This window comes from Prenolepis imparis, unplaced genomic scaffold (assembly GCF_030444845.1).
Source record: "Prenolepis imparis isolate NDT839.2.m4 unplaced genomic scaffold, iyPreImpa1.0 SCAF_2, whole genome shotgun sequence".
Lineage (NCBI taxonomy): Eukaryota > Metazoa > Arthropoda > Insecta > Hymenoptera > Formicidae > Prenolepis > Prenolepis imparis.
This window is the reverse complement of record NW_028141160.1, coordinates 22,488,740-22,507,507: the sequence shown is the minus strand read 5'-3', so window position 1 is coordinate 22,507,507 and position 18,768 is coordinate 22,488,740. Positions and strand designations below refer to the sequence as shown.

Below are 18,768 nucleotides of genomic sequence, written 5' to 3'. Positions count from 1 at the left end.
TATTATATTCGATAATGGGTTAATTTCGTTGTATTTTATTAATCTCAATTTATATAATTTATATAAATTGAGATTAATAAAATACATGAAAATTAACATTATCGAATATAGGATATAAAAAGTTACTTGCCTTTTTATATTATATTTTTCAATTATGTGTCATTTTGTTCATTTTTTACTAGGGTAATATAAATATTTAATTTACCGCGAGTAATTATACATCAATCTATATGTTTCAATGAACCTTTTGTAAAATGTACAATTATAAAATGGAAAAGAAGAATATGTTAAATGTACATTCAACGTTCCTGGGAAACGCATTTCGAATCTTCAATTATGCAATTAAGATTTCTCTATTATTATTCATTAAATTCGATCTTTCACCATCTCTCTCGGTACATAATTTCACCTGGTTTTCGATAGTTGCGAAAGTTTGCTCACTAATCAAACCCGACAGACACAAAAGGCATATAACTTCTTATACTGACTTAAAAAGTATCCGACGTCGCTTCGTCGTCGCTGATAAGAGTCCAAGATGCAATTTCGCGGGATACGCTTCCGAGGCACGCGATGTCGCGCGACACGATTTCGTCTCCTCAGTGTCTTCAGTCTTCTCTTGACTCTCCGCCCCGGCGATCATAGAAGAGACGAGCGAGTTTGCTGGCACATAATTAAGTCACCCCCGAGGACGTCGCGTGTCTCAGACGCGTTTTAATCTCTCCCTCGATTTTACCTCTTGATTGGCACTCTATAACTACTCTACTGTGTAAAGTATCTTTCTATCTTTGCCAAGACCAGTCTTTCGTACGCATATTTCGGTAGAAAACTGTCGTTTCTCGTGCATGCGACAGCTTCCTGGGGAAGCGCGATGACAATCGGCGATCCGTCAGATCCGTCAGCGGAATCGGAAAGATCTTCCGATGACGTCGAAATCAAGGTCGTCGATGCGCGTAAAACTAGTATATTCATCCTCTATGCGAAGATATTTCGGCTCCTTCTTACCACTCAGACACCGAATCTCAGTCTTCTCAGCGACGAGGAGCGCGACAGGGAACTCGAAAAATTGATATTGCCAAGCAATGAAGAATGGCGTCACCGAGTTTATCACAGCCTCGTCGAGTTGCAAAGGGAAAAGGATGCTGAAACCGAAGACAAAAGGTAAAATGTCAGCGATATTATTCTTTACGATACAAAATTGTATTAATATAAATTTAAATAGGGATATTCAGCCTACTACGAGCAAAGCAGAATGTTACAGTATACTTTCTCAAGTATTTATTTATGAATGTTACTATAATAAAGATTAAAAGAATAGAAGATTAATAACATAACAAAATCAATATAATTGCAAAAATCGCGAAACTTGAGAGGCTAATTAATAATTATATAATTAAGTTTGTGAAAAAAATATATGTTATATATATTATTATTTGATATAATTTTATGTCATTTTTATTATATAATATTTATTTATTATATATACATATATGTATAAAATATACTTATAATAAATTACAAATGTAAAAGAATAATTGATCGTGAAGCAGATCGCAATCGTCGTCAACAAATGAATATTACTCTGATTTGCGAATTCTTTTTGTGTTACACTTCGCTCGATGTCGTCAAGGATGTCGATAGAAGGATTATGCGTGAATCGTATACACAATTCACATATAATTAATTAATTTAAATAATTAATTCTATATACAATGTCCTCGCAATCCTTTCGCTTTACATTCGCATCTGAAGTAATCACGAATGTATTTCCAAAAAATGTACATCCCCCGTATTAGCCCCCGAGGTAACCGAGGTTACCCCGTAGAAAAAAAAACCGAAAGCATCGTAATTCTATTCGCTGTATAATAGATTGAATTTGCCAGAGGATCATAAGTACGCGAATTTTTTTGTTCGAGGACGGAGGATCCTAAGCGGTCTATGAGCCGCAAGAATTCGGAGGATGATTGGGAATGGCGTCCCAGGGAGGGAGCAGGACATCTCCCTAAGGGAAGAAGAGACGAAAGTCAGGACGTCGTCGCTTCCTTGAAGGCCATCTCGGGAACCGGTGGTTCGATGACGGAGGCTTGCGTGGAGCCGGGTTGGCGCGTCAATGATATCGTCCTGGCCGCCAAGGTTCTCCAAAATGCGCGACCCTCTCCGAGTTACGAAAACGAAGCTGAAATGAGACGCGTCTTCGGTTTAGTGTACGACGTTCTGAGATGTGAGATAGTTTTCGAATATAATAGAATATATTACTCTCTTCTCGAATAAAAATGTTTCTTCAAGATTCAAGATTAAAGAGAACGCGCCAGAGAATTTTTCCATCTAATCGTGTATATATTCTTCATAATATTCCCGAAGAGAAAACAAATACAGCTAATAAGAGATTAAATAACTTGATTGATTATTCTGTCTGCACAAATTTTAGACAAGAACATTTTGAACCGTGCTCTTGAAGACGGTGGATTTTGGTACGAGAATTCCGCTCTGAAGCAACGAGAGAGGGTGGTCTGGTTATTATTGTACGATATGCAGGGAAGAAAATTCGCACGACGGCGCGATGGAAACGCACTTGAGACTCGAAACAGGATATTCAAAGTTTGCTACATCTTATTCAATAAAGAAGAGATGATTTCACATACAGCTGCGATAGTTGTATCTGTGCTTTTTCAGGCTTTCGGACTGAAGGATACCGAGGACGCTCTTTTGAAGGCAAAGACGCATCTGGCAGCAAGCATCTCGCGTCTTCGTATCGGCGGTTCGGCGCTCAGTCTTGGTTATTTCTAATTTTCTTTGCTTTATTTGCGAAATACATCGAGCGTGTTGCCAATTATATATATTGACCCTTCCTCGCATCAATTGTTTCCTATTTATACAGACGAGCTTCTTCCAACGCACTTGCGTACCGCAGAAGGGATCAGCTGGTCCGATGAAGGCGCGATCGCTTCCGGATGGATCAACACCATGAGAGTAGCCGACAAGGACGAATTCGTTAAAGACATGTCGCAGCTGAAGTTCGAACTCTGCGACGACATTAGAGAACTCAACGAAACCGACTACATCTTCGATCCGGTTTGTCCGAAGATGATCAATTTACATGACAAGGTGCGGGAGAGACTCGCCGTATCCGATCTGGTTCGCAGCCATCGCTTCATCTTTCTGGTAAATATGTATAATCGGCGCTAAAACCGATTTTCCACCTTGAAATTATCCTATCCATATTGAATATAAAAAAATGCAGAGATCTATTTAGGAAAGGTCCTTGTGTCTCGGAGCGGCCACCCTGGCCCAGGCGATCCGCGTCGCGCGTCTCTGCGGTCCCGTGATCCTTACACATTCGATCGCACCCCGTCACACGGGCTACCTGGCGGGACTCCTGGCCGACATCGAGGACGCCGGGAGACTCTTGGTCTTCGGCGCCGGGGATCGTCGCTGCGAGTACGAGGCTTATCTCGAGACCCTCGGCGTTACTCTGCAACAGTGTCAAGTTTTCTCAGAAAAGTAATGTTTCTTTTTTTTCTATCGCGCGATTTATATTGCTCGAATGATAGTAGAAGAGTCTGAGAGCCTTCTTTCATCCTAGATACGTATCGCCACCAACCTCCATCGAACTGGAAAGAGCGACCGTCGTTCTAGCGACTCCCCCGTGCAGCTACACCGGCATCCGGGACATCGTCGATCTCGCTGTCGCTCGCGGCGGCGACACCGGCCTCCTGGAATCGTTGACCAGCGACTTGGCGGCTGGCGAGATGAAGCATCCCCGAGCTCTGCTCGCCGAACAATTTTCCACGCTCAAGCACGCGCTCACCAGGCCGAACATACAGTTCCTGATATACGAGGTGCACACGATTCTGCCGTCCGAAACTACGGAGATGATTCGACAGGTTGTCGAATACGCCAATCGGATAGCCACGGAGAAGTACATTCGCGAGCATCCTGTGAGTGAGATTATATATATAACGTGTGTTTCTCAGAAATTATTTTTTCTTGTAATAAGATTTTTTAATAAAAAAATAACTCACCTTCAATCATTTATTGTGCGTTGATCGTCGAAAGTATTTCTTCAAGTATCACGTATTTCGTTTCATATAGATGATGTTTCTCGTCATTAATTTTTTTAGCCGAAGAGAAAGGCTGCGTCGAAAGATGGTAGCGGAAAGGTTTTTAAGATTACCAGACAACCTGCTAGACAGGAACAGGAGGATCAATCGCAGTATGAACAAATGCTCTCGATCAAACAGGAGGATGAGGATGAAGCGTCGTTAATGACGACTGATAACATTGTCGTAAGATTATTTATAAGAAAAAAATATGCGCGTATAAATTTGGATAATGACGATTATAGTTCGTTATTAAAGGTAATACTGGTAAAAATCATCAGATTCCCGACAGTGATTTGTTCGAGGTGGGAAGTATCGACGAAATTTACGGCGAGGATAGCGAGCGGACCTTAGATCCAGGCTGCTTCGTCGCCGTAATCAAACGAAAGGAGATGATGCAGTTCGATTCGCCTTTCATGATCAAGGTCGCGGAATCGAAGGGACTGTTCGGCGATCCCGACAAGGAGCGAATCCCGAAGCAGAGGACTGAAGTAACGTCGACGGCGACGCGTCAAACGTCGCGAACGAATCGCCGAGGTCTCAAGCGTGCCAAAGTAAGCGTTGCATTCAAGTGTTGTCTCACCTTTACATAAAATATATTTTATGTAAAAATTAACTGTTTGCTTGAAACATTGATTTTAAACAATAACGATTAATTTGATCTCAGACATGTCTAAATCATGTTCTAAAGTCTCATTTTAATTGCGAAGATAACCGGCTCACTTGTTAGTAATAGAATGACTATCTACTGAGAAGAAATATTTTAAGATCAGTCCTGATGATATTTCTTCTCTTTCGGGAAAGATCTACAAAAGATTTTTTGTAAAAAAGCCGAAACACACGCGTGTAACAAGTTACAACTATCGAATTATAATTATTCGATTAAACGACTGTAACAAGTCTTATTTGTCCCTCGACACTCTCTCAGGTCGAGATAGATCGCGTAGCAGCGCCCACGCATTCCTCGCTGTCGCGAGCTACCAGCAAACACAGTCAACTGTGCCCTCGTCACAGCCGATACATCGTGCGAGGTGAAAAGTTGTTGTCGGCCCAAGTCCGCGAGACACGAAGACGAGATGCTCGCCGATGGTGGCGGGACGCGATGACGTTTCTGGTTCATGCGGAAGGAGTTCGTTCTTCGAACGAGTTTCGCGCAACGCGCTCGGACCCGTTCACGCAGAAGCCGCTGTATCCCTTTCACGTAAAGAGAATCGCGTTATCGAAACGATGTCGACGTCAGGACAATCTGACCGTCCATTCTACTCAGAGTTTGATTTAGATGATCCTGAAAAATTATTGTCAATTCTAAATATTCGTGCAATTGCGACTGTTGTCATATTATCCAATTAACGCGATCGATTATTATGCTTTTTACGTATATTCGATTTAGAATGATCTTATCTGATGTAATCTACATTTATGTACATCTGATTTTTACATGAACCTGTATCGATGTCGAACGGCTATGTTTGTTTAAAAATATCGTAGCTTTTGCTTTATTCGTAAGAAAAGAGAAATTCGTGAGAATAAAGCTCGTTTATTCTAGAATAAAAAAAATAGAGAAGACTGTAAGCTCTGCTCATCAATCATAAGCGGGTAACTGGAACGCTTACTGTTGGTTCGATAAATAGCAGCACATCTCTGTGCATATCTTTTCCTTCTCTCTTTTTTCCTCTCATTAGACGCTATATAGTCTGATACTTCTATCTTTATTTAATTCAATTAATTTTTATCTATAATTTTTATGCGAGCAAATCGAAACTTATTTCTAGAATTATGATTATTATGATAAAATTACTCATGGATTAAAATTATTAAAAAGACATAAATGATTTCACATCGATATAGTGAAATAATTGACGTACTTGTTGATTGATTTCATAATATAACAATTACGAGTAACGAGTATATCGTGCATTAATTGAAGAATAAATTACTAGTTATGATAATAACGAGATTTAATTTTTTTATCAATAATGATAATGTTATTTCTATATGTTATTCTCTATTAAAATGCTTTCTTCTTATTCTTCTAATATTCTTATTTTTATCTTATTCTTCTATTTCTGTGAGTGTCCAACAAGAGATCGATTCGAATCGAAAGGATCATTTAAATCAACACGATCGTCATTTCGCGATTAATCGAATCGCGATAAATGCAATTCATTAAAATTGTACTACAAAATTAAATCGATTATTTTAGAGACTCGAAATACGATGCGCCAAGTCCTTCACTTAAAGTAAACTCTTATTTGCGTCATGGATAGTAAAAATAATTAATGCAGCTTGCAGCGAAGAAGATTAAATATATAAACAACAGTGTATACAATAATTATATCATTATATAGTAAGAATCAACGCATACAAAATTAACACGATGTTGATTCGAGGAAACTGACATCGGAGCAACCTTTAACTTCATATGAAACTTCGATAAAACCGTGAAAGGAAATTAACTTCGTATGAAACTTCGATAAAACCGTGAAAGGAAATTAACTTCGTATGAAACTTCGATAAAACCGTGAAAGGAAATTAACTTCGTATGAAACTTCGATAAAACCGTGAAAGGAAATTTTGTCACTTTTAACAATATCGAGGAAGGAATGTCCCAAGTATGTACTCGATATGGACGAGGCTAGGCTTCTCGCAGCCTTTTCGTTGCAGCCCCAAGATACGATGCAACTTGCTGGCGCATCGTTACAACACTACCAAAGAAGCTGTTGTAGAGACGGTATGCGATTTTTTTATTCTATTCTTATTTTCTTCGCATCTTTCTAATTCGAGTCTTCCTCCTAGAAATACGATCTGTATCGACTGGATGAAGGCCCGTCCGAAAAAGCGACCCTAAACGTCAACGATGCCACGGAAACTCTCAAGAAGATGAACTACATACGTCGGATGGAGAACAAAGCCGCAGAATTGTACAGACAGCGACTCATCAACGGTTTCTTACACTTATACGTCGGCCAGGTATAGAGATCCTCGGAATAAATTTGTTCTTTTCAGCTGAACTGACTGTACGAGTTCAGAGTTTATCTTTTTCGTTCCAACGTGGAGTAAAAAAAATAAACTCTGAACTAGTGCAGCCAGTTCAGCTGAAGAAAACAGACCTAATATATAGATGAGCTAAGAATCCAGAATGCGATGCAAAGAGTTAAAGGCGATACAAATATGTGAAAAGTAAACGCCTTTGCAGGAAGCTATAGCAATGGGTCTCAGGATGGCCCTGGCCGAGCAGGACACCGTCATTACAGCGTACAGGTGTCACGCCTTCGCCATCGTCTTCGGCATCTCGGCGCGGACGGTTCTCGCGGAACTGATGGGACGCAAAACTGGTGCTGCCAAGGGCAAGGGCGGCTCGATGCACATGTACGCGCCGCGATTCTACGGCGGCGACGGCATCGTCGGCGGACAGGTAAACCGATTCTTCTGATGATGGTCCCTGCTTCCAACTCCTGGAATCTAGCGCCTGGTTTCGCGATCAGGTACCGATCGGCACCGGGATGGCCTTGGCCCACAAGTACAACGGGACAGGCGGCGTGGCCTTCACGTTGTACGGCGACGGCGCGGCCTCGCAGGGCCAACTCCACGAGGCCTGGAACATGGCGAAGCTGTGGAATCTACCGGTGGTCTACATTTGCGAGAATAACAAATACGGCATGGGCACGGCCGTGCATCGGGCGTCTGCGAACACGAAGTTGTACACGCGAGGAGATCTCATACCTGGAATAAGGGTAAAACGCTTAGTTGCTCTTCGTTGCATAAAGGAGGCGCGTTAACAATGATGACTCTGATGGGTCTCTTTTAAAATTCTCCATTTAATAAACTTTGTTTAATAATTAGTTATTAATTTTATATAATCAAAATTCTATTTAATATTAAATAATTAATTATATATAATATATAATATAATATATATGTATATAATAAAATAATATAACTGAATATGTAACTTATATAGGCTGACGGGATGAAGGTCGTGGATGTGCGAGAAGCTGTGCGTTTCAGCAGAGATTATGCGCTCAGAAACGGACCAATCGTGATAGAGATGACGACTTATCGTTACTTCGGACACAGTATGAGCGATCCCGGATACTCGTATCGCACTAGAGAAGAAATCAAAACTGTACAAAGCGAACAAGATCCGATCATGTTGTTCAACAAGCTCGTCGTAGAGAAGGGACTTATGACCGAGAAAGAAGTCAAGGTAATTCTCTCTTAATTAAATCGAAATGTCTTGAAGTAATTAAAAAACCGAGAAAAGAGCATTATAAAAAATTATTAAAAAGAGAAAAGATTATTAGTATTAGAATTTTAATTGCGACGCACAACGAAATGACAACGAACTCCCCTTTAATTATGCGTTGCATGCGTGCTAGGATATACGCAATGCAATGTACAAGAAGGTCGATGAGGAAGTGGAGCAAGCCAAGGCCGATGAGTGGCCAGAAATGTCGGAAATCTCGAGCAATGTTTACGTCAAACCGTTGGAGAAGATTCGCGGTAAAGTTCCTTGGGAAATGCACTAGAGATAATAATCGTGTGTATATGTATATGATTTCCCATCGAAAATCATTTATTAATCCATGTGTGTCCTCTTGTGCTCAAAGATTTTAATTATTTTCAATGTAGAGTGATTTGAATTATTTATATCGCACGTCGCACCTTAGATAAAAATGTGTATCGCGCCTTACAAAAATATAATGCGGTTCTTTTTGAAAGAAGACTATAATATAAAGTAGTCTAAAACTGTTTCGAAAACAATCTCTTGGACACTTTGACACATTCACATTCGGAAATAATAAATAACATTGCTAATCTATTTTCATTGAAAATTAATATGAAATAAAATCATTTAGACTTTTACAATATTTATTTTTTCATTTCTCTGATATCTCACGTTGAATGAACATTTGCAGAGTCTGCATTACGTGAGATATCTCTCGATTGCGCTATTAAAAGCTATACGCGCGTCTATATTTATCTGCGGTAGAATCATTTATATAACATATACATTATATTATTATATTTTTCTATCTGCCTGCGATGCGGAAATCGATTTTCAATAAACGCAACGATTTCCCTCATTCTCGGGTCATCTTATGAAATCATGTAATAAGACAAAGCCAGTAAGGTGGAAGGAGGAGAGGGGTCCAATCTAATTTATTTCGTCAGACAGAAACGATTAATTGAGACTGTTTTTTTAAACGAGAGGGCACACGAAGACGCGACGGTCGGTGAAATGACAGGAGAGAGATGGGAGAGACACGAATGAATGAGTCAGATCGTGAAAGAGAGGAGAGGCGTAGGAGAAGAGCGCGGAGTGTCAACGCGGAGGGCGAGGACGAGGCTGAAGCGAACGTCTCGGCTCGGCGGGAGTCGCCTTATGACGCTTGCACGTGTCACGTCGTCGCGTTAATTGAATTCTAACGAGACGAGACAGTCTCTCTCTCTGGTCGCTCGGGACGAGATATCGGATCGCTCGGTCATTCGTTCGTTCGTTCGTTCCACTTTTCCTCTCGTCTTTTAATCCGCAGTAGACACATTAATTCTTGATAACCAGCTTGAAATTCTCTGACAGGTATATCGTAGCTCTCTCTCTCTCTCTTTATTCTTTTTTTTTTTTTTTTTTTTTTGCGAGTTTCCTCGGGATGTGCGTAATTCTGCTGCAAAATAGTAGCTCCTCGACGGACCTTCAGCAATTAAAAGTTTGACGTTTAAAGATCGAACCTTTGACGATTAAGTTTCTTCTTCCGAAATTATAAAGACGGATTATAGGATCGTAGGGGCGGTGCCGACAAGTAAGTTTCGCGAATGCAGACAAGTAATTTAAGGCAGACAAATGCCTTCAATTGTTACGTCAAGTTAATAAAATTCCGCGGCAAACAACGCGTCATCGGTAGAGGAATTCCTTGCCGGAGTAGATGGCAATAACTCGATCGAAGTTACTCTGATGACGCTGGGTGTTGATTATGCCGGGTATTTAGCACGGTATCAAGTAGATCATCATATATATATCTTCTTCGCATTTCTAAACGTCTCTATTTTCTCTCTTTCGCGTTCGTAAAATATTCTTTTCTCCTTCGTAAAATAAAAATTCGATGCTGAAAAGAGCAGAGCAAAATTATTTTACAGCAAGCAAAATATTCTTGCCATCGTCCAAAAAATACATGAGATGCCATTATATTGTTTTTAAGAACGTGAGCAGCATTTGAACGTTTGATAAAGCATTATCTGTATAGTGACCATATCTCGCGGTACATCCTGTAAGGACGTCCTGTATCGTCACTCAATGCAGAAGATAAAACCGTCAATCGTAGATATCGAGCAACAAACTGTGTACTATATAAGATTATTTTAAAAAGAGGAGTTCACGGAAAAATGATAGATAAATCGATCGCACTTTCATCGCCGTCCGTATCGTATTAGATTCTTCCGATGGAAAGTTTCAAACTTGTCCAAGTTGCCGCAATTTTTGGTCAGAAGTGAGACAGGGTGTTGCGATACATCAGCAATATGGAAATCGACATCGCGAACATCAGTGACTTGTTACGGGGTATGTTATCTCGATAAAAGATTCTATCTTAATAAAATGGAGATTGTTGATTCTTCTCTTCATTTCAAATCCGTATGTTTACCCGAATTTTCAATTTTCATTCTTGCAAAATGTTGTCTCGACAGAAGTGATAGGGTTTCTGGAATGCCTTCGCGACGTGCAGCTAACTCTTACCCTGAAGAACCTACGGGAGAAGCTATTGACGCGTTCCAAGGACACTTTGAGCCTCACAACGATGCCTCGAGGGTCCCCGGAACCTTATCTGGATATGAATTCTGGTCCGAAGAGCCTGATGCTGAAGAAGAGCGAGACCGACACGGAGGAATACGTAGGAATGGAAGGGTCTAAAAGGCAGAGTCATCATCAGGATTACTACGAGACCTTCGAGAACGAAGGTCAAAGTGTCGCGAACGAGCGTCCCGAGAACGACGACGAGACGGACGAGGGTCAAACGTTGCTCAGGATCTACAAGAAGTTGTCGGCGGCGCAGATCAGAAGCAAATGCCACAAATGCGGTCCGCTCTTCAAGAAGGAGGGAAGGAAGCTGTTCCTGTTGGAGAGTCGCGCCTGCTGGGTCGCCCTCGTCGGCTCGCATCTCCTCATCTATCGCAACGAACGGCACAATCAACCTTACGCGATCTATCCCATTCGCGGATACATGGCCCGACCGGCGCCGAACTTGATCCCCCGCGATCGACAAAAGAGCGAATCCGCCTTCGAGATATACCGTCCGGGGAACGAGACGTTACGTTTCATCGCGAGAACGCCCAAGGACATGGAGCAGTGGACAACGAAGATCTGCGAGGTGGGTGGCAATTCATCTGCGAGGAGCGCGAAGGTCAAAGCGGAAGGTCGCGGAAAAAAGCGACGAACGAATCCCGTCATCGAATCCTCGACAGATCGCGACGAGATCGCGACTCGGTATCGAGACGCGGGAGACTCGACCTTGGACGACCTTGACAGTCCAATAACCAAGGACGAATCGGCGAGCAACAAAGACGAAGAGGTGCAGGAGCAAAAAAGGGATACGGGGGGAAACCCGCCTCCCTTACCAGCCCGGATTCCGCGAAGATTGCCCTCTTTACCTCCCGACGACGCGATACCCTCCTACAGAGCGTCCATCGAGGATGACGATGACGAGGATGATATTTATCACAAGATCGAAGATTTGAAAAACGGGACGCGTTATCAGAATATGATGTTGTCGAGAAAACAACGGGCCGATAAGAAGCGCGAGACTGTCGTCGGCTACGACGACATTCGCGTACTTGAGGAAAGTAATAACGAAGGGCAGACGCGGAAGGAAGTCGACGCGACACCGTCTGAGCAGACATACGACGATATCGCCCTTTCGCGAATCAACGCTGCAACGAACAAACAGAATCATGATCCTCGTGCTAACGGTGAAGATGAACGCGAAGAGTTTTACGACGACGTGGAAGTGAGTCGCTACGTTCAATTATTTATATATGTAAATTATATTATATATATTGATTATATATATATTATTTATATTTTATATTATAATTAATATATTATATAAGTATTATATATTATATAATATATATATTATATATTTTATCTATTATATTATCTATCTATTTTATTCTATTATATTTTTCTATTCTAAAGCATCAACGAAATCGCAAATAATTAAATTCCACAAATTGACGATAATTTTTCTTTCATTGTTTCGACGCAGAATTTGCTTTCAAACGGGAAACTCACCAAAGATCGTGCAAAGGATCAGACTGAAATATCGAGCAAGTCTCCGCAGAAGAAATCCTTCCTGAATAGAGTGCTGAGTCGAAAGGAATCGCCCGGCAAATCGGACAAGAGGTGTAAGGGTAAGACTTCGTCGAGTCCATCGCCGTCCTCGACCAAGGAAGAGACGTCTATTTACGACGACGCATCCGATGTGACGATGAATCGCGAATCTTTAGCGGACGAGAGGGAAGAATTGCCGGAATACAACTGTCCTCCTCCGCCTAGGCCAGTTTATATGAAATCGACAACCCTAAACGGTCAGGTCGATCAAGTCGAAGACTTGTACGATGACGTCAACGCCTGTCGAGAACAATACAAAAATCAGATGGTATTATTTCCCCTTCTCTAATTAATATATATTATATTAATTATATATAACATATTATATATTTTATTACATAATATAATATATAATTATTATATTATATTATAAATTATATAATAAATATATTATAATTGGCAGTTTCTTAATTGAGTGATACTATATGATTGACAGTTCCTAAATTGAGTGACATTATTACATATCTCGTAGTATCATATATTATATTATATTGTATTATATATATTATAATTGACGGAGAGAGAGTTAATTGAGTGATATTTAATCGGAATTCTCTTTAAATAGCAAACGAGCCTGCAGTCGACGCAGGAGTCGGGCGTAAAAACGAAGGAAACTTCAGGAAACGCGAATACGAGACAGGAGGTGAACGACGACGACCCTCCCCGAGAAGAGATCGAGCATTATCAGTCGCCGAGAAGCGATTTGTGCGTTCGCGATCTCGCGAAGAATCAGCAGCAGAACGAAGATCTGTACGACGATATAGATCTATGGGTGGATTTCACGGCGCGACAGAGGGACAAAAGGGACGCGAACGAGGACGCGGGAACGAGGTCGACGATCAGCCCCGATAAGAGATCGTGGAATCGGAAATTCGCCGCAATTAACAGAAAATCGCGAGGGAGCGATTCCGTCGAGACGAATAGACGAGGCGGCGCGAACGAGTGCGAGGAGATCGACGTCGATTCCTCGGAAGGGAACAGCGCGACTAAAAGGAACACCTTCCAGAAGTTGATCAGCAGAATGGAAAACTCTCTCGCCAAAGTTTCCTCGAGGGGAAATCCGTCGTCCCCTCCGACGGGCAAATAAAATCGAGTAATAATGACGTAATAATAATTTGTAAGAGCGCGATGTACGAGATCCATGCGTGTCTGTTTAGAGAACCGGCTGCATGCATAAAGATGTACGTAAAAATACGTTCGTGTACGTACGTCAAATAATTTTAATAATATTTAATTATCTCTGTATAATCGCATCCTACCCGCTTTGTCTTTGCGCCCAACGAAATTAAAATAAGAGTGGATCAAATAATTTATATCATAGCTGATCCAAATCGTGCGTGATTCAGAAAGGGACGCAAGAAAATGCTTTCTTATATGTAAATTAAATTATTAACGAAAGCGCGACATGTGCAATATATATCTCTCCTATTTAGGAGCGCAAAAATTAAGAGAAAGTAACGAAATAAAATAAAAGAGAAAATATTATAGAGAGAGAAACGAGATATTAAAACCGACGTAGATCTTCTGATCGATATACTCTGACTTAGCAATTAAGTGACGTGTGTATGTGTGCGTGTGCTGCATTTTATCAGACGATATGAACTTGATTAATTGGTTCATCAGAAATTGTTATATATATATATACATTCGTTATTAGTTTATAAACCGATTGTATCGAAAGAGTTTTTTAAGTTCGAAAGATTTTTTTTATTTTAATGAATTATAATATGTAATTTAAATAATGATAATAGAACGGAGAATATCTTCTTTGACTATTTATGTTTTTATTTTTATTTGTGTGATTTTTTATCATATTTATTTTGTATACTATATATAATATTTCTTCACAATGAGAGAGAGAGAGAGAGAGAGAGAGAGAGAGAGAGAGAGAGAGAGAGAGAGAGAGTGTGTATATTTTGATTTTCAAGATTAAATTCTCATATTATAGAGATATAAGTCTGCTCATTTCTATATAATATTTTTTAAATATTTTAATATATATATATATATATATATATAATAAAAATGTGTGTATTAATAATATATATATATTAAGATATTAAGATATTATAAAGAATAAAAAGAGAGATAAAGTTTATTCTTATCTCTATAATATGTTAAGGCTACTACGCCTAATTTATGTATGTTTAACAGATTTACTATAAAGTATATTTTATTAGCTGACTTAATTGTCACATTCACGTCATTGGAATTTTATTAGTAGAGATTCATCTACGTACATGCGTATATATAAACTTTTTTTTAATTTTAATAAAAAATATAAAATAAAATAATAAAAAGAAAAATATTAATTTGTTTACTAAAATATACAAGAGTGTCGATAATAAGATAAAGGTCTTTTTTACGACAAATATATTCCATCATATATATAATTATTACAAAAGATATGATACAAAAATGCATAATACAAAAAGTATGACATAAACTCACCATTATTAATACGCTGCGGTTCAATCTCAAATTCAATTTTTGGCCTTAATATTACATATATATTATATATATACCTGTAATATGTATCTATAATATATAATATAATATATATATTTTAATCTTCTTATATCTCTGCACGATAGCAGCGTTTCGCGCGCTTCTGTCGCCTCGCGCAGCTGCAGCAAAGTGCAGCGCAGCTGATGCGTAAAGATGGCCGGCATACCGATACAAACGGATAGGCTCGCATCGTCTGGTCCTGGTCCATACGTATCCCGCGATTAGTATGAAGGTGAGAGCGTAGAAGGATTCGTAATTAAGATTAAGTTGAAGATAATTTCATTCTCTCGATCGTAACGGACCGTCATCGGTGCGAGATTTGCTTGTTTGATATCCCGTTTCTGCAAAATACTGCTTTTTCGCAGACGCATCAGGATATATAATCTCTATCATCCGGCATGAAGCATAATCGTAGATAAGAAACATCGTCCGATCGGAGGGGCTACACTCTCCGATGGCGGTAAATTTGTTTCGTCCTAGAAGCGACGAGATGAGCGCGATAGAAACGACGCAGCAGGATGCAGCGATCACTTTTTCCACAATGATATTCGTCGTACGGTAAGGCGGCATTTTTTTCCCAAATGATACATCGCGTACAACATCGTAGTTTGCCCTTTTAACTCCTCTCTCTTCTTTTCTCAGGCGATTGTGCGGATATTGTAGACACTACAGATATCATAGACATCGTACGTGCCGTTGGAATTAAAATTTTGTAGCGTAGATATACATCAGGGCCTCTCTCTTTCTTCAAAGGCTGTTTGAGTAATATCATGGCTTACGATTCACGTAACGTGAAATATTCACCAAACAATCATGCTCATCAGCATACTACTCGACCTAACATGACTGGGTATGCTTACTCCGGTCATCCGCCACAGCACTTTCAACAGACTGACGAAAATAGAAATGAGAACAACTTGTGCGCCACCAAGGAACACTGTCCGCAAATCTCGCAGCAGTCATCAGGCACACAAACCGTGCAGAAAGTCGACGCTGCGACCATGACGGATCCTCTGCAAATTGATTTTAGACTCACTTCTGAATACCTGGCGCGTTGTTCCAGTACGTTAGGTTTACCATACGTAACTAAATACGAGGACAGCAGTAATAATTCTACGAATAGCTGTCAAGCAGTAAGACCAAAAATTGAATTTGAGATTGAACCGCAGCATATTAATGGTGAGTTTCTTCATATTTTGTATTAAGTACAGTTTTGTGCATATCTTTTGTAATAATTGTGTGATATAGTGTAATAATTGTATATTTTTATATATCACACAATTATATTTAAAATATATTTGTCCTAAAAAAAAACTTTTATTTGATTACATCGACAATCTTATATAACATATAATATTTTGTTTGCAAGGTATGTTGATTTATCATTGCCCTGAGTGCGCATACAGATTTGATGATCGGGAGGCGCTGCATGAACATCTGGAAGACCATAAACAGAGACCGCATATTTGTGATATTTGTGGGGCAAGTTTGAAACGGAAGGAGCACTTGGATCGTCACAAACAAGGTCATAATAAGGACAGGCCTTATCAATGTAATATGTGTTGTAAAGCGTTTAAACGTAACGAACACTTGGCACGTCACATGATCACTCATTCGGGTAGCAAGAATCAAATTTGTACAGAGTGCGGCAAAGCTTTCTATAGAAAAGATCATTTGAAGAAACATTTGCAAAGTCACAATAGCGGTCGGGGCAAGCATTTAAATATTTCGCAAAATAATCCAAACGATCAGCATCCGAGCGACGAAGGTCTGAGTAGTTTTGCAATGATGATGAGACAGACGGGACCTCCCCCGTTTTCAATTTTACGGACTTAGTTATTTATATCTATAACGATTGTGTAACATATATTCTTATCTCCGTCTATAAGCCAAGGTCGTTTTACTATTTCGATGATTTAATTCTGTAAGGTTTAATACGAATTTAATGAGCTTTATCGAATATACTTAACTTTGCAGAATAATCGTTAATAATATAAGAATAAAATAATTGTTAAAATAATATAAGAATCCATGTTCCTAAGGGAGTATATCTTATTACTATATACTTTGTCAATAAGTAGGCAAGATTACGATAATGTTATCAATTTTGTAATATCCTTTATAATACACTGTATGTGTAGGAGGTTGTCTATATTAAGAATGTACCTGTTGAGATTTTTTGAACTTGAACAAGTTTGCGTTAAAATTCGAAATAATTGTTATTATCAATGATCTTTTTTATATAGCATTGCTTATTCTTTGAAAAAAAGAAAAAGAAAAAAAGGTTGGTCTCTTCTAAGATTGTAATTCCGACAAATGTTTTTATAAATCATGTGTTTAATACGAACAGCCCAGAACACAGATTATTTTATTTCTAGACTGATCGTTTTAAATTAGATTTAAGCTTGATAATTATTTTAAGATTTGCTATTCATTTGTTTATTATTCAGAGCGAGTCTCTTTGTTGCATTGAGAAATATATAAATTTAACTAGGCGTTAGAGGACAATAGAAATGGATTATGGCATCGTGAAGTGCGTTGTTTATATAATAATGATGATGACAATAGTAAAACGGAAAAAATGATAATACCAACATACTTGGCAATACAACGCAATAAAATGATTGTCAAATAAAATTTAACTTTTTTTTTTTTTTTTTGCGTTTAAAGTAGAAAAACAAGGGTAATCTCCACACATCAAATTGGGGGACTAAAATTATAGCGTAATATTGTAAAACGCTATTGTAGAAATAAAAATCTGCAATTTTTACATTTTTTTGTGGATTATTAAACGTTTCCATCGGACTACGCGAAATGTAAATATTTGTTGCAGCGATAATTAATGTAAATGCATAAACAGAATTTGCGATTGTAACGAGATTATCAAAAAATGGTTAAAGTACGCAATATAAAAATATGTCATCCATGTGGATTCACTGATGCATACTGCAGATATAATTTATTGTTATTTGAAAGTATAAGTACCGTTTGTAGCATCACTGAGAAAAATTTTACGTGAACTCTTGTTAATGTATATAGCGACTTCTGCCGCTCTCTTCGTTGCAGGCAGAATTGGAGAAAATATATTCGGAGGTTGAGTCCTGTCCTCCCCTTGAAAAGGCACAAAATATAATGTCCATTCTTCCATTTCCAACATATATAATATAACGTGCATTGTACGCGAGTAAGTCGGGCTCTACATATATATTAGTTGTACTTGTATGAAAATTCATGGTATTTTATTGGCATTCTCTTATTATATACTGTTAAGTTGCGCTCTTGTACACTCACACAAACGATGCGCGGAATATAAGAGTATACGATCTAAATCCCTAAAATTAAAAAAAAAGTGGAAAGGATAGAGTATCGTGTTTTATCAACTGCAGTCTTAATTATAAATTAATAAATGATATTATTATATATATAAAAATATCTACCTCGTTTATATATATAATACAGTCATTGGAAATGCAAAAACGCAAGTATTTAAGGTTGATCGACAATCTCATTTTCTCGCAAAAACGGGGGGGAAAAAAAAGAAAATAGTAACGCACAGGATAGGGATAGAGAGAGAGAGAGTATAGATACTTTTCCGGGTAATAAATCCCGAACAAATAAAAAAGCTCCCGATATATGACTTTTCTTACAATTTATATACGTATTTATATAAGTATAAAGAATTGTAAGAAAAGATATACGTGTCACGCATTTTTCGTGGATGCATATCTATGTATATATGTATATGTGTATACATAGAATGTGGTATAACATATAGGATAT

General features: G+C 38.8%; 3 protein-coding genes across 6 annotated transcripts; all 3 read left to right on the top strand.

The window, feature by feature from the left end:
* The first annotated feature begins 121 nt into the window (after positions 1-121).
* LOC145932755 (pyruvate dehydrogenase E1 component subunit alpha, somatic form, mitochondrial-like) lies at positions 122-10,917 on the top strand. Of its 4 annotated transcripts, XM_083031975.1 has the most exons (13): positions 122-1,158; positions 1,914-2,218; positions 2,426-2,773; positions 2,876-3,159; positions 3,251-3,498; positions 3,581-3,935; positions 4,119-4,283; positions 4,379-4,651; positions 6,894-7,067; positions 7,294-7,512; positions 7,583-7,831; positions 8,059-8,304; positions 8,477-10,617. In XM_083031975.1, the coding sequence occupies exons 1-13, from the start codon at positions 869-871 to the stop codon at positions 8,624-8,626; spliced, it is 3,306 nt and encodes a 1,101-aa protein (XP_082888101.1). In that variant the 5' UTR covers positions 122-868; the 3' UTR covers positions 8,627-10,617. The 4 variants fall into 4 exon arrangements, 3 of the variants coding, with proteins under 3 accessions (XP_082888101.1, XP_082888100.1, XP_082888098.1); XR_014424778.1 differs by lacking the exons at positions 122-1,158; positions 1,914-2,218; positions 2,426-2,773; ... (3 more) ...; positions 4,119-4,283; positions 4,379-4,651 and adding exons at positions 5,376-6,828; positions 10,779-10,917 and having other exon boundaries at positions 10,527-10,653; XM_083031974.1 differs by lacking the exons at positions 122-1,158; positions 1,914-2,218; positions 2,426-2,773; ... (4 more) ...; positions 4,379-4,651; positions 8,477-10,617 and adding exons at positions 5,376-6,828; positions 10,779-10,901.
* LOC145932754 (uncharacterized) lies at positions 10,748-14,495 on the top strand. The gene is made up of 3 exons (XM_083031971.1): positions 10,748-12,094; positions 12,356-12,748; positions 13,046-14,495. The coding sequence occupies exons 1-3, from the start codon at positions 10,889-10,891 to the stop codon at positions 13,565-13,567; spliced, it is 2,121 nt and encodes a 706-aa protein (XP_082888097.1). The 5' UTR covers positions 10,748-10,888; the 3' UTR covers positions 13,568-14,495.
* Positions 14,496-15,081: 586 nt separating this feature from the next.
* Positions 15,082-18,533, top strand: LOC145932751 (uncharacterized). The gene is made up of 4 exons (XM_083031968.1): positions 15,082-15,220; positions 15,354-15,546; positions 15,631-16,167; positions 16,358-18,533. Exons 3-4 carry the CDS (start codon positions 15,759-15,761, stop codon positions 16,822-16,824), a joined length of 876 nt encoding a protein of 291 aa, XP_082888094.1. The 5' UTR covers positions 15,082-15,220; positions 15,354-15,546; positions 15,631-15,758; the 3' UTR covers positions 16,825-18,533.
* Positions 18,534-18,768: the final 235 nt, after the last annotated feature.

Coding starts and splice junctions, on each gene's coding strand:
- LOC145932751 (XM_083031968.1), top strand. CDS start 15,759: ATGGCTTACGATTCACGTAACGTGAAATATTCACCAAACAATCATGCT. Junction 16,168..16,357: donor TGAACCGCAGCATATTAATG/GTGAGTTTCTTC, acceptor TTTGTTTGCAAG/GTATGTTGATTTATCATTGC.
- LOC145932754 (XM_083031971.1), top strand. CDS start 10,889: ATGCCTCGAGGGTCCCCGGAACCTTATCTGGATATGAATTCTGGTCCG. Junction 12,095..12,355: donor AGTTTTACGACGACGTGGAA/GTGAGTCGCTAC, acceptor GTTTCGACGCAG/AATTTGCTTTCAAACGGGAA. Junction 12,749..13,045: donor AACAATACAAAAATCAGATG/GTATTATTTCCC, acceptor CTCTTTAAATAG/CAAACGAGCCTGCAGTCGAC.
- LOC145932755 (XM_083031975.1), top strand. CDS start 869: ATGACAATCGGCGATCCGTCAGATCCGTCAGCGGAATCGGAAAGATCT. Junction 2,774..2,875: donor CGGTTCGGCGCTCAGTCTTG/GTTATTTCTAAT, acceptor CTATTTATACAG/ACGAGCTTCTTCCAACGCAC. Junction 3,499..3,580: donor TGTCAAGTTTTCTCAGAAAA/GTAATGTTTCTT, acceptor CTTTCATCCTAG/ATACGTATCGCCACCAACCT.